The sequence below is a fragment of the Aedes aegypti genome, chromosome 2 (assembly GCF_002204515.2).
Source record: "Aedes aegypti strain LVP_AGWG chromosome 2, AaegL5.0 Primary Assembly, whole genome shotgun sequence".
Lineage (NCBI taxonomy): Eukaryota > Metazoa > Arthropoda > Insecta > Diptera > Culicidae > Aedes > Aedes aegypti.
This window is the reverse complement of record NC_035108.1, coordinates 453589847-453605696: the sequence shown is the minus strand read 5'-3', so window position 1 is coordinate 453605696 and position 15850 is coordinate 453589847. Positions and strand designations below refer to the sequence as shown.

At 39.8% G+C, this 15850-nt stretch overlaps 1 protein-coding gene across 2 annotated transcripts in view; it reads right to left on the bottom strand.

The window, feature by feature from the left end:
* The window catches only part of LOC5564940 (mucin-17), a 136367-nt gene that overhangs the window by 14907 nt on the left and 105610 nt on the right, over positions 1-15850 (bottom strand). Inside the window, exons 3-6 of one of the 2 annotated variants that reach the window (XM_021848070.1) lie at positions 7317-7538; positions 6766-7245; positions 4147-6702; positions 3952-4089 (exon numbers count right to left, since the gene is read on the bottom strand). In XM_021848070.1, the coding sequence (XP_021703762.1) occupies positions 3952-4089; positions 4147-6702; positions 6766-7245; positions 7317-7538 (3396 nt within the window). Of the gene's footprint in view, positions 1-3951; positions 4090-4146; positions 7246-7316; positions 7539-15850 lie in introns of both variants that reach the window. The other variant, XM_021848069.1, reaches the window with a different exon arrangement.

Sequence of the window (15850 nt, the reverse complement as noted above, 5' to 3'; positions counted from 1 at the left end):
CTCCCCCAAATCAACACGATTTTTTAAGCGACATCGACCAAAAATCGACGCGATTTTGTTGTTGAGTCGCTGCAAGCAATCTTATAAGGAACCATCTATATCGACACGACGAAAATCGCTGCGAAATTGCGTCGCTGTGGCTTAGACACGCTCATCAAACTGTGCATGCAGCGCATGTGCTTGTCACTGTGACCGTAATAAAATCGCTTTGATTTAAGGGAGCCTTTGGATGAAATCTAAAAAATCAAAACGAAACTAAGAGTGCCTTGGTGATTGAGAGTAGAGACACTATTCGCCATTGTGACATCCATCTTTGGGTTCCGAAATATTGAACCTAATCAAATCTACTTTTCATTTGAATTTGCTTGATTATGCTATATACAACGAATTTCATAACTCTGAATGTCTGTACCTTAAATCCAATAACAGGATAATATACTAGAGAGAACAGTAAGCAATCATATTGTCATAAATTTGGTCATTTTCGACTAAACACATTTTACCAAAAATGCCGAGATCGGTGGAACTCGAAAGAACCGCCAACCAAATAAAGAAGGGTGAATATCAGATGGCCTGAAATGGGTCATTCTAGACTAAAGGAATATACGGAGGTTTTGCATTCGGTTATTGACGTTTACAGAAACGACACTCGGTGGATTGACACTCGGCGAAAAGGAGCACAACTAATCGTGTTCAAAATTCTAATCATTGCTTATTTATTAACAATTGGACGCTTGGAGAACCGACGGTTGAATGTCAAAAGTAAAGTTACATAATTGTAACCAAATTTAGCCAGTTCAGCCAAGACAAGCTGCAAAGATAAGTTGAAAGAACAGCTTATTTTTAAAAGAAGGATGAATCATCTATGAAATGCAAATATATGAAGATGGTGCATATTGACATGATCAAGTATGAAGATATTTTAGACTCCTCTTCGATGCTTAGGTATTTTGAAGGAAGAACATCCCCTGTCCATTATCGTTACAAAATACTGACCTGAATGACCGCAAAATGGTTAAAAGGACGTTATGAAAAAGGCTAGAAATAGAAAAATAATTTTACGGTAAATGGTCCTTCCGGGTAATGGTTTTCCGGTAAATGGTTCATTCCGGTAAATGGTTTTCCGGGTAATGGTCTTCCGGTAAATTGCATTCCGGGTAATGGCTTTCCGGGTAATGTCGGAGAACCAATACAACACAGAAAAAAGTTGACGATTTCGGGCGTTCGTCCCACTGTGTTGTATACTCAGAAAAATGAGGACGATTTTTTTTGATGAATTTCATGAATAATATATTCAGTGATTTCTCAGGAAAACCTTATAGTATTCTTACAAAATTCCTTTTCGAAATGTTTGAAGAATCCTTGAAGACCTTTCCATGAACAGAACCAATGTGCAACTTTGGTTTGAACCTTGCAACTCGTGATGAATCGCAAACGCGCTTCGTCTCTGTACCAGTGTATCAAACCGAATCCAGTACATGTGTACTTCGGGTTAAACTTAGGTTCAAATAATGGAACAAAGCAGACAGACAGGGAACGGTTGAAATCCACGCGGATAAATTTTTACGATTATATATGGAACAAATCGCAAGACCCTAGAGGCTTAAATAAAAGTTTTATTTAAGAGTTCAACTAAGATCAATACTTATTATTATTGTTATTTTAGCGGCAATTTTACGAAAAAAAACCAAGGATCTTACTATATCATATATCAACATACATACGAGGTACAAATGTACAGGTTTTCGAACCGGCGTTTGAATCGAAGTTCACTTAAGGCTAAGTAGCCCGTCATTCGCTTTGGCAACAATGATGTCTTTTCAGTTTGCATTTAAAAGTGATAAAACTCAGTCTTGATAGTTTATGTTAACTTGGAAAAGTATCACTGTACGTGCTAACATGCATAAAGTATGCTGATACTTTTTCAGCTGTGTCAGTGCAAAACCAACCGATTCTCTTTGATTCAAAATCGTGAGATGAATTAGCAACAATCATCAACGACGCGTACAAATTTCAATGACGGCCTACTTCGCCTTAACACATGTTTGGGTTCAGGTTCGAGCGTTTCGGTTTGCACACGAGAACAGAGTACAAGGAGAGTACAGTGACCCCACGTAGTTGAATCACCCACAATTCATGAATCAGCTGATTTCAAAAGACAAAATTATTATCAAACTTGTCACAAAACATCACAGAATTATTTTTACACATAGTTTCTTATCAGTAAAAATAATTCTGTGATGTTTTGTGACAAGTTTGATAACAATTTTGTCTTTTGAAGTCAGCTGATTCATAAATTGTGGGTGATTCAACTGCGTGGGGTCACTGTACGAAACCGGCAGAACCAACGTGTTCGACGTTCGTTTGGGAAGACTGCATTGAAGATATCATCGGGGGGAATCCTGAATAAATACTATAAAAGTATGAAGAATTCCAGCGAGAATATTCAAAGCAGTCCTTGCATTTTTCCCGAAGAAATTACTTCAGAAATTTGTTGGTGAAATGTTTTGAAGATTGCTAAAGTTATCTTTAAATAAATTGCTTATAAAACTCTTGGTTGAATCCTACAAATATTCTGAGTAAAGTACATAGAATAGAATAATACTCGAGTAAAGTGATGTAGAAATACTAAGGATAATTACCATAGGATTCTTCGAAGGTCTTCTGTAGTAAATCTTGATAGTGTTTTGGAAAGGGAACATTGGAATCCCTAAAACAATTTCTAGGCGCATCCTTGGACGAATCTTAAAAATTCCCGGTTGGGTTTGTTGTGACAAAATAAGTAGTTTTGCTGGCTCCTCGTGGGAAACTGAAGAAAATGATAGATTTTAGACTACATCCTTGGAGGATATCTGACAAATCCCATTGACAGAATCCTGAATTTTTATTGGTCTTCAGAAATTTCACAAAGATTTTGATAATGGTCGGTGGGCAAATATTGTATTCAAATGGAGACAATCTTTGAAAAACAAAACCTGACATTAATTTTTGTACCAAAGCAATTGCGACATGCTTGTAGCGAAGGAGTAGTTATGCTTTTCCCTGAAGAAAGAAGAAACTCAGTTTTCTATAATTGTTTGCTAGTAGTTGTTCCAGAAATTCCTGCATGACTTTTACTGAAATTTTAGAAGAAATTCCTTAAAAAATGTGGCCTGAAATTTTTAAGCGGTTGTAAATCTTCTAAGAATTTGGTTAGTCTCGTTTATCATATTTTTCAAAGAATTCCTCCAAAACATTCCAAAGACTGTCACAACACTAGAAAATGCTCCGATGATACAGCCGAAAAACATTGCTAGCGAAAAGATTCAATGACTGCAGCTGGAATCGAACCCATGACACAATGTGTCTCACTATCAGAAAACCGCACGGCCACGAATCCCACCGACCATTATCAATACGTCCCTAGTAGCACACATGTTATAAGTGAGGCAGAATAATTCTTATATGACCAGATCTGGTCATAAAAGAGCTATTCTGCCTCAATTACAACATGTATGCTACTCGGGGTAATACTTCAAAAACTGCACCTGGGAATGGTTCAAGAGTTCAAATTCGCCTGAAACGCAGCTTTATTCTTATGGAATACAAACTTGACTTAAGTGTTTTTCCATGAATTTAATCAGAATATTTGAAGCCAAAATGGTTAAAAAATAATTCTGAAAACAGTACTTGATTCTACTTGATTTTTAAGGTGTTCGTTCATCAATAATTTTCTACGAGAAATCCGAAAGAATATGCTAGAATTTCTCTGAATTCAGTCGATATTCTTTTTACGATTTGCTTCAGAGGAACTGCATTGGTTAAAACTATGAGTCTCACCCTATAAGAAAAATCCTTGAGCTTGTTGCTCGAAGTTTTTAACACTTGTCAAATAACATCTGCTAAATGAAGACAGTACTCTTCATTTGGTAACTGGACTACATTATTGAGAATATATCAGCATGTACTTACCCCCGAATGTGGAAGCAGTGGTATTGATAGGTATCTTCGCTACGTAATCCTCGGTTGTCTTTTCCATCGGGAACGCGGTGGTCACATATGGTTCATAGTAGAAGTCGTCCTTGATGTGATCCTTCGGAAGGAACCCACCTAAAACGATCAAAATTTTAGACGTAAGTTAATTAACAGCATCAACTGATAACATACCTTCAGTCTTCGTCGGTGGCGAGAATCCACTGCTGCCGGCTATGGATTTCTCTTCTAGCCGGAACAACGGATGCTCCGTACTAAGCTCGGTTTTCGTGTTGTAAACCACCGGCTCATAGGTCTCCTTGTGATTCGGATAATAAACGTTCTTCTCCGGATATCCGACTCCGTACTTGTCATACACGGGAACGTACGTTCCCTCCTGAGGCACCTCGTATTTCGTGGGAATGAACTTTTTCAGCTCGTTCTTGAACAGTTCCTTCTTGGCGTGAAGTTCGTACTTGGCCAGCGCATCCGTATCGTACTCGTAATCCGTATCGGCAATGGTGTCGTACTTGTCGCGAATGATCTTCGTATTGTAATGGTTGCTCTTGCCGTCCAAGTCGTAGTTTTCCGTTAGAGCCGGATAGCTGAGAGATTGATCATAGCTGTAGTCGTATTTAGGTGGCTTGAAAGGCATTCCTGGGTGAATTTCGTGATCGCTGAGTACGCCGTAAGGTTCGTAGCTTTCGGTGATGATTGGATAATTGGTTGGATTGGGTTTGTAGAAGTCGTATGGTGCTGCGAGCGGGATTGGTGCCTCGTTTTTCTTGACCGCGTCGGCTGGGAGGAATGGAATGATCTTCAGGTTCGGTAGACTAGGTGGAAGGGTAGGTTCGCTATAGTCTAGGTCAATGTCTGATTCCAGAATGGATGGTATACTGCTAGGACGGTGGAACTCGCCGATTGGAATAGGTTTCGGAGTTACCGGACGGAATTCAGTTTTATTTTTGGCATTCTGTTTCCCAGATTCGTTTCTCGTTGAATCAAAAATGTTGGAGAGTTCTGTTAGCAAAACTGATAGCAGATTGTTTTCTTTCGTTACCAAGGGCTTAGTTGTATTCTTTTGGGAGGTCGTCTTAATCTTCTGAGTAGTCGTGGTAACTGGAACTCCCGTCGTCGTTTGGACATCATGCTCCGTCACTGGAATCTCCGTTTCACTCTCGCTCTTGAACTCCATCTTATCGTCATCAACTATTGTGGTTGTCGCAACAGTCGACGTTACCTCAAAGGAACCCATTGTCGTTTCCACATTGTCATCCTCACTCTGTTCTGTTGTCGTGCCTTCAAAGGACGACTCAGTGGTCAACATATCTTCAACCAACATGTCATTACCCTTGTAATCCACTGTCGATTCTTCACTCGAGTCAACTCCGCTTTCAGCTGCATCCGCAGTTGTAGTTTCCTGAGAGCTTATTGCAGTTGTAACCTCACTGCTCTCTGTGGATACTTCTTCGGTAGAGGACGGCACTGTCGTGGGAGCAACCGTTGTAGCAGCTATCGTGGTACGAATCTTCTCTACCTCGAAGCCAACGAACTTGTTGTTCGGTCGTTTGGTGGCGATTGTTGTAGTCGGCGGAAGTGGTTCTACCTTTTCGATTTTTGCATTCAGAGAATGTATGATCGACTCCACGGCTGAACTTGTAATGGAATCGTCTATCTTGATAACGACGTCGATGGGTGCGTTTGTTGTTGTGCTCTCTGTCACCACTGATTCTTCCGAAGAAGACCTTTCCGCACTATCGGTTGTCGAGTAGACGGTTTCTGTTTCCATGCTCTTGGCTGTAGATGTCTCAGCGCTATCAGCATCAGAGTATTCTTCAGACGATTCTAGATCGGCTAGCGAATTTGACACATCAGTTGGATTTTCTTTTAGGAGTGAATCTGATTCGAGGTCTTGGAATTCTGGCTCCGCTTTGGTAAGATCGATATCTACAGGAATCGTGAGGTTATCCTTCTGTTCAATCGGTAGTATAGTTGTTTCTGTTATAAGGGGGACAGTTGTCGTAACTGTACTTGTTGTTGAAGTTGTAGATGGAGCTTGAGTCGTCGTTGAACTACTGCTTGGAGCAGTTGTCGTGGTTGATGTTGTGGTAGATGGAGCTGTGGTAGTTGGAGGTTTCTTCGTTGTCGTTGTCGTTGCCGTAGTGGATGGCACAGTCGTTGTAGTGGTAGACGATATAGTCGTAGTTGTGGTAGGTACTGTAGTAGTTGATGTAGATGATACAGTCCTGGTCGTTGTAGGTGGTTCAGTCGTAGTCGTAGTTGTAGATGTCGTACTTGCAGTTGTTACCGTAGGTGTGGTGCTTGGAGTAGTTTTAAGGACCGCACTGGTTCGTCGAATCGGTGGAGAAGTCATCCTCATCGGAAAATTAAAGTCGGGCTTTGCTATATAAACCGTCTGGGGCTCTCTGACTATCTCCACTCGCACTGTATTGACTTCGCTAATACTTTCCGTAGTGGAACTCATCTCTGGAGCAGCTGAAGCTGGAGTTGTTTCCAACAAATCATCTGCATTGCTGTCGATGAACTCCAAACCTGCCTTCAAAAAGTCGAAGAAACTCTTCTCAGATGTAGAACTTACGGGTGTCGCCTCTGTAACTATCAACTCGGTGGCATTCTTCGCCTCTGGTTTCGGCTCATCTGGGTCCGGACCGAACAGGATAGAGAAGAAATCGAATGGTTCCTCTTCTTCCTCAATCTTGCGGGAGCTCAGCCGCTTCTGGTCACCGATTTCTGAAACGAGCGTTGAGTTATCAACCGAACTGCGGAATACTCGAGATCCTGCCGAAAACTTACTGCAATCGTACCGAACTGCACAGCATTCTCCTCGTGGTACCCGTGGCGTACAGCCCTTTATAGCCGGAGCACACTTTTTAGGCGTACACTTCTGGTCTCCTCGGATGCAGAAGCAAACCTGGCAAGGATCCTGGCTGGCAATGCGTTCTCCTTCCGGATAAGATTTTCCATCGATTGTGCATCCAACATTTCTGACTCCTTTGCGTTCGACCGTTCGCAGGTAATGACGGTTGTTGATTCTTCTGATTTGATTCGGCGATTCGGTAGATATAACATCCTTCACAGGTATTTTCCCCGTGCAATCATATCGGATGGGGCAGCATGCCGAATCGATGAATATGGGTGCACAGCGAGGATTTGGCAATGCACATTTGGGCTTGACACATTTCTGTCGTCCGTTGATACAGTAGCAGTATGAACATAGAGAAGAAGAAGTCATGGCTGAACCAGACTTGTATACTGTTCCATTGACAATGCACGCTAGAAGTAGGTAAAACAAAGCGAGTAATTATTTCAGAAATTATTTCTCATCCAATCAACCAATACTGTACCTCCATTTTCCTCAATGTCATCATCATCAGATCTCCGTAGATAAGAGTTGGGATTTGTTAGTCGCTCTTCGGCTTCTTTTTCGTAGTAGTCCAGGAAATGAATCTTCTTACGATCTCCACTGTTTTTGGACGTTAGATGAAGTTTAGAACACTGCAGGTAAGGACAGCAGGCTCCACTCTTATGGACCAGGATACAGCCACGAGGTGGCGGAATTGGTTGTTCTGAAAGTAGATACAGTAATAAGTTTGTAATATTTTGTTTGTGTGGATTTATGTCTGTTATGACTAGTTTTCGACAAGCGTGTATTTTGTCAATTCCGGATTGTGTTTGTTTATTGATTATCGCGTTTCCTTTGCGATTTTTTGTTTTAGTGTGTTTTACTTTAAAAACCACTTTTGTATATTTTCTTGACAAACTTCCATTTCATTCATTGTGATTTTCTAAACGACACGTTAGACGCAAAAATGAAACGTCGTAAAGTTCATTCTCGTGTTTCATTTGGACGCCATGCCTACAACTTGAGAAGTTAAATCGAGGATGTTTAGCTTAAAATGGCGGAAGGACGAATGAACAAAGAAGAGCTCCTAGTGGCTTCAGGAACACAAAGTTGAAGTTCCAGAAACGGCTATTCGACACCTACGTGCGCTATACGGCAGTCGTCAGAGCAATTTGATTGCGAACGAGAATGGGAAGGAGGACGACACAGAGCAAAACATTAGAGAACAGGAAATATAGGACGAGAAGATTCAGATTCTCAAGAAGAAAAAGTATATTGCTGATCTGCGGCGAGAGCTGGCTGGCAACTAGTTAGGGGAACATGGTCCAAGACGCACTGATGGGGTAAAATGGCTCACCTCATTAAATCATTTCCAGAACGTTTCAGTTTATATTCTTTGCCAAACGACGTTAAAATATGTTTACCCAAGAGTTGCCGCCACAACCCTTGGACATAAACTCATAGATTTTTCAATAATTTTCCGGTGAAATTCAACATTTTTCCCTTTTTTGCCTGAATATTGAGGTTTTCCGATGATTTCATTAAGGAATAAGCGTTTCCATACCACAGAGCAAACCCATGGAGAAACATGGTTGCTAACTACTAGTTCTCCATACTAAATGGCATTCTACCCCATCCATTTGGTCATTTTGAACCACCTTCATTTTTCAACCAAGTTTTCTACACGATTTAAACCCGTTAAAAAACTCAAATATGGGAAATGTTTTCATGATGGTAGCTAGCAAATATTGTTAAGTTACTGTTAGGACTTCGATTGGCGTTAAAATGTGGATCTCATTAAAAGAAAACGACCATTGTTGGCTGGTAGTGATTCGTACTTTCCTGAAAGATGGCTGCACGGCTTTGAACATGCTTGTGGTTCAGTGCGAGGAGATTTAAAGTTTAGGCTAAAATGTAGCCGCAGACTGATGGAGCCAGGTACGGAGACCGAATGTTTTGTGCGTGTGGACTGGTCGACGACATACGCCGAGTTCCGCGATAATATCTTGGGAAGCTTTGGCCACACATTTATAGTGGCAGATGTTCGGACGCCAGAAGAACCTTTACAGCTTTTGTCCAGCGAAGCTTAAAGCTATAATATATAGTTTATTAGGCAAATTATTGAATTATAGGTTACATCCACTTACGATAGTCTTCTCCTAACGTTTTACGTCGAAACGCTGGTCCTGAACAATACGGTTCGAAGAAGTTCTATCTTGCAAAAGGCAACAGTAAAAATTAGGCAATCGATTAAATGAATTTAGATTAAGTTTACCCGTTATTGAACACTTATCAATCAGGATGACTTCAGTTCTACCCGGAAACTCTAAACTAGTAGTAATCTAGGGCAAAGACAAATCTAGTTCATATGATGTATATTAGAGACATAATTCAATCCTTCAAATTTCGGCCCAACTTACTTTTAGATCTAGCTTTTAAAACAATTCATATGAAATCCAAGAAATTATAAATTCACTTTCAACAATCTTGTTAACACGTTGTCTAATCTCTCTATCAGCTATGTCACCGTCGCATTGACAAACGGACTACAATCGCCGGCGAGTTCACTTCCTTTCATGGGAGCAGTGCTGCCGGAACAGCAGAGATCATCGACCATCTCGTCAACATTCTCTAGCTGCAAGACATCAGTAAGAGATTATATCCTCAAAATGACGGAGATTGCTTCGCGTGCTGACATCGTCGATGGATTTCGTGATCGCTTCATTGATATTGCGGTACTCTATCCAACCAAGGATTTGATGCAACTGCTCACCTGACGGTACGCACGTTCCTGTCCGTACACGTTGCCTCATCGGGAACTAGTATCATGCTCCCGGTTTCCGGCTCCTGTGGATCGAACGAACACATGCACATGCACATTAACCCGTATAGGCCTGAGTGAAAGCAAAAAAAATAAAACCCTCACCGCTCAGCGAATTCTTAATGGATTCAAATGATTTTCTGTCAATATACTGGCACACATATCTAGTTTCTAGAAGTGGACAGAAGAACGCGGAAATATTCCTGTGGTCGGAGTTATTCCGGTGGATTACTGGGTCAGGTCGGGTGAGAAGGGTACTGTGCGTTTGTGTCCTTGGAGGTAGGCAAATTTCAAGTCACATATTTTTGCCGGAATCGGTTATAATGTGGCCACTACATGACGGAATTTTAGGAAAATTGCATCAGTGTAAACCTTTTGAGAAACGTTTGATTTGGATAACTATGAGTATTGCATTTGATTAATCCTACAAATGACCATTTTTGGGTCCCGGGACGCCTCAAATTTACGATAAAGTGGCCAATTTGTATCTGAACATCTGTACCATGCTTATGGGAATGCATTTTAGTGCACAATTATGTTTGATTTCTACTATTCGAGAATTGAAACGAATTAGTATCCAACAAATCTATAGCCGGTTCTTCCAGGCATTACGTCCGAATGGCCACAGCTGGTATATTTTGAACAGTGCAAAACTCTTCATTTATAATATTGAATGTCAGATCTTAATGATTTATGCAAATTAAAATGATTGTCATTGCAAATTAATAAAGGTTACTTAGCATGTCCCAAAAAATAGCCCTTTTTTACCCGACTTGACCCAGTGACCCACCGGAATAACTCCGGCCACATGAATATTTCCGAGTTCCTTTGGCCACTTCTAGAAACTAGATATGTGGGCCAGTGAACAAAAAATCATTTGAATCCGTTGAGAATTATCTGAGAGGTGAGGGTTTCCGAATTTTTACTTTCACTCAGGTTAAGAACTGTCCCAAGCCCCAGGTGGCAATTGAAGTTGAATTTTGTCAGGGCAAACTTATTGACAAATCCAGCAAGAAACTGAATGCAGCTCTCTCAGAGGTGAACTTGGTAAGTGTTGCTTTTCTGTCTGACCAAAAAGTGCATCCATCAAATAATTTTCTCTCCGTTTTCGATAGGGGAAGTCCGATCAACTATTTAAACGTTTCGCTGTGCCCAGTGAGTTGATTCCTGCTTATTGATCGATTCCGAAGCATAGGAAATTTGGTGGGGAACGTGCCTTTGGAGCCGGCCTTCTGATAGTGCTTACCCTGTCGTTTTGGCACGTGCTACGTATGGATCTCATTTCAAATTATTGAAGTTTCATGTTATTCCGGATTACTTTTCGACTCATAATAAACGCCAACGAAGAGAGCAAGCCCAGAGACGAACAAACAGGAGCACAAGTCGATATTCCAAGTAGCTAAGGCCTTATTCAAACAGGAGATCAGTTGTGTTGTGATGTAGACCCCAATCTCTGGGGTGATGCGTATCATTTCATTATGGCAAAGATCAAGTGCCCGTTTACGTTAGTTGAAATTTGTGCTACCAAAACTACTGTGAAGATGAAGAAACTACCGCTGAGAATCAGGATATGAGCGGTCACACATTTACAATAATTTTAGACTACTGGAAAATGGTGAGTTTATCGTGCGAAAGCCAGGTTCTGATCGCCCAAAAGTTTTGAGCAACCCGAAAGGTCAGCTAAATCACAAACGCAAGACAAAAGGCAAAATTGGCCTATTCTTGGGCTGGGATGTCGATGAGACAGGCCAAACCGTGAAAACCTGCATATAGCCACCATAAACCGAGGTTTTGTAAAACAGCAACTGCTAGATGGTCCAGTGGGTGGAGATCGACTTCGGAAGCTATGCGGATGTCCTTAACATATGCTGAAGCACCTGGTATTGTAACACATGTTTTCAATATTGCAGATCAGGTAGCAGATCGCTCATAAGAGACTACTTACGCGAATATTCCACAGGCTTTTCCGGAATTTATTCTCAAATTTCTCGAAGAAATGCTTCAGGAATTCTTCGATTTAATCGTATTCTCCAAGAATTTCGTTTAGATACATTTTAAGTAATTTTCCAAAAGATTTTGAGACGTCTCCAGAATGTTCCAGTCCTTGAGAATTTCAACGCTACTACTTCTAGTGATTTCAACAGGGATGACTCAGAAGTTTTGACAAGGAAGTATCCCAAGAGATAAATTCTCCGGGGATTAATCCAGCAAGGCCATTACGAAAATCTTCCATGAATTTCACAATAAATTAGAACAGGAATTCCACAAAAGGTGCGTCTACAAACTTCTCTAGGTATTTTTCCAGCATTTCATGCCAGAGTTGCCCCTGCAGTTCTTTCAAGCATTTCTTGAGTAATTTCCCAAGTAAAATCTCCATGGCTTCAGCAATTTCTTCAGGGATTTTGCCCTGTGTTTTAAGGAATTCCTTCAGAAAATTGTACAGGATAGTATCCAGAGATTTTACTAAATATTTTTCCAATATTTATTTAAGCATTTTTTCTAGAGATTCCTTTAGAATCCAGCAGTATTTTTTTTTTAAGATCTTTACAGGAATTCAGCAGAAACTTCTAGAGAAGTTTCATCAGCAAATATTTTAGGACTCTCTCAAATTTAACAGATTATCCAGGAATTACTCCAAAAATTGGTGAAGAAATTTCTATAAATTCATCGAGGTCTTCTTGGGATTTTGTTTAAATAATTTGTGAAGTATCTTTATAAAAACTTCAGGTTGACAACTTAAAAAATCCTGATTGGTGGGAACCACTGGATGCATCCCTGAGAAATTAGTAGTTGAAAACTTGAAGATGTGCTTAAGGCGATAAAAGCCGTCATTGAAATTTGTACGCGTCATTGGTGATTGTTTACATACAAAAATTAATGAACATGAGCATGAACATGATTGACCGCCCACAGATGCTACTCCGCTATTGCAAGATCAGCTGTACAAAGGTAACCAACAAACGCTACTCATGATCAGTAGCATCCTCAATGTGTAAGTTCTGGTGCTCTCATTATTATAACAAACTATAACGGCGTCGGCTGCGTTCGAATGCAGGTCAATTTGGGATGGTAGGGAAATGTCCCAGTTAACACATGATCGCATATGATGAGATATAAGAGTACAAAGGTGAAGGCGATATACGCACATTTTGCATACAGCCTTATGGCGCCACTTATGTACTCTTATGCGCTATCGTATACGAGTTAGTGTTGACTGGGGTTGATGTGTTACTTGCTTCATGGAAGCCGAGGAGTCCTCTGCACTTCCACAAGTAAACACTAGGAGTTTGGATATGGGAAAGAATTGGGTAAAGGATTCGTTTTGGTAAACGATAAACATGTAATTTGAAATAAATGCGCCTAACCAGATACGCAATATTACTCGATTACGCATCGATACGCCGAGCAACACCCAGTGAACCACGTATCGTATAAGAATGTGCATCCAAAATCACATATTCATGCGTACAAAATCAGAATCACACAAGATGCCATATTAAGCGTTATCAATGTCAATACAAGTTGTATATAAATCCCCAATACGATTCATAAACGACAATCTGTGTTGACAACAAAACATGTCATAAATAGTGCAACATAGAATCGCGTTATGTTATATAAACTGACAGATCATATATCAATCCAGAAAGCATCGTATGAAATCGCAATAACTTAGCAAGAATTGCCATCCAAACTTTGTCTATCTGCTGACGATGGGTCTCAAAGCACAACAAAGTATGTGTCGCTGTACATGAAACATGTATTAATATTGGCAAATAACCACGGTACTGTTAAGTAACCCTTGGTGGTACAGTGGTTAGGTGCCTGATTCCTGATTCAGAGGTCCCGCGTTCGAGACTCGCTAGAAACTTTTTTTTTTATTTTCATCCAAATTTTGTGGCATCGTATATCTGATCGCAGAAAGTCCGAATAAGTCGTGCCAAGTACGCATATAGCCTCCACTTTGGTAGGTATATAGCCTTTTCGTGCATTCTATACGATTGAATTGATTCATTTAGAATGATGTATAACAAAAGTTATACCAACCAAAATGTTGACTGGGCAATTACCCCATAAAGAGCAAGTGACAAGATCAAAGGATCAAACACTACTAACGCGATCCTCGACGCTATTCAACCGAGCTACGCGAGCAGCACGCAACACGATTGATCCTGCCTTCATCGCCCGCCCCCACAGCAGAGATGCATTTGAACGCGTACTGTTCATGTTCTGTTCGAAGCTTGTGTTCATGAGAGCCGTGTTCAAGTTCAAACAATTTGCGATGTTTGATCACAGTGCGCTGTTCATCTCGTGGCAACTGTTGCCGTCATTATTTGTTTGCCTATTAGGGCACACAGAAAACCATTTCAATTCATCGTTGGATTCTGAGCAAGTAAAACTTGATTGTTTGTAACAAATCAAACAAATTTTTAAACAATAATTTATATTTCAGCAAATATCAAAAATTAAATAACCCTTGCAATAAAGCGAAATTGCTGGTTGAATAATAGCAATGTTTTTTGAGACGGTATTTCTAAGCCTAAGAGTTGTGGGATGTCATGCGCAGTTTTTTTTGGCTCGATCTATTCGATTGCAGGTTAGTGCATTCTGTCTGGCGCAAAATGTAAATAATATTGTTTTACAATCGCATCCAGACAATTCTAATAATTTTATGAATAAAACGTATGCTATACAGTTTTAAAAATTGCATTTATCATAACCCGTTGAGAATTTTACTCGTCAATTATTGCAATAGAAATAATGAACACTTTCCGAATGTTGATTTGTCCTGTGATAGAAATTGACTATCATCTCACTATTGAATTAAATTACGATTCATTTATACCGGTGCTGACCCTATGACTGCTATCCGATTTTTATCAGCGTTTCGTCAAAGAGCGCAAGCTAAGTGCAAATAGGTAAGATTCCGGAGCACTTATCCCAGTTGTAAGTTGCCTCTGATCGTACTTGCCAATACCGTTCAGCGGTCATAATCTAATCGTCGAATTCTAGTCATCATGTGTGTGTTCTAGAAGCTGAACATGAACTCGAGAGCAAAGGATCATTTGAGAACGCTCACAAAACATCCCAAGTAACATTTGTAGCTGAATAACAGCTTAATCAGCATATCAACATACGAAAATTAATTCGTGAAAAACTAGCCATGTGTGTTAAAATTCAAGTAAATAAAGCAAAAAGCAAAAAAGAACTACGAAAATTAATGGAAGAATTACTGGATGTATTCATGGAGAACTTTAGGCTTAATTGAGAAAGTTCTGAAAAAAAAATTTGGAGGAATTCCTGGCGGATTCATTAGAGTAATTTCTGAGGTTATCCTCATAAAAACTCCAGGTTGAATTCTCAGATACAATATCTGAGATACAATTATTGAAGTTAATCCTTAGTAACATCGTAATAAATCACTAAGCGAAATCCTAAAGAAATCTTACGAATAATAATTGTACGAACAGTACTGTAAACATTCGACACTTCGCGCGACGCGACGTTCGTTTTGTTGCCATGATCAGCAGTCAATTTTTTCTGCACTGATCCTATACAGTTACCTCTCACACTCAATTTCTTGAAGAATTTCTTTGGAAATTATGTTATGGTATTTTATGCTAGATGCCTCAGCCTTTTGTAATTTTGCAAATTTGTTTAAAAAAAAAACGGATTGTTTGAGTCTGGAAGAATTTCATAGGAATATATGAAGAACACTATTGAGACACTCTTTTCAATGTATTCGAACCCTCCAAGCAGAATCTCAATGAACTGCAGAATTTCAGTAGATTGGACTACCTTGCACCTGGATGCATAATCGGTTGTAGAAAACGGAAGCGTTCTCGACGAAACTCCTACCAATGTGTCTTTGACAATTGCTGGTATCATTTTTAAAGTGACAACTGTCAGAAAATTAACAAGAAGTTCATAAATTAAGAAATGTTGACTCTAACCTTCTTCAGAAAATTTCTGGTGATTTTTATTAGTGAAATTTTTAGCGTATCTGCTGGTAGGTAGGTAGGTTTATTAGGGATGTTTAGGAGCACGTAAAGAGTAATTGGATATTTTTTATGTATTTTACTGGAAATTCTTAAGGACAATGATAATTATTCTTAACCGGATATTCGTACATACAACTTGATTATGACAGGTTTTGTGGTGAATGTTCTGAGCATATTTTTTCTGCAAGTTTCGACAACCTCTCTAGGAAAAAC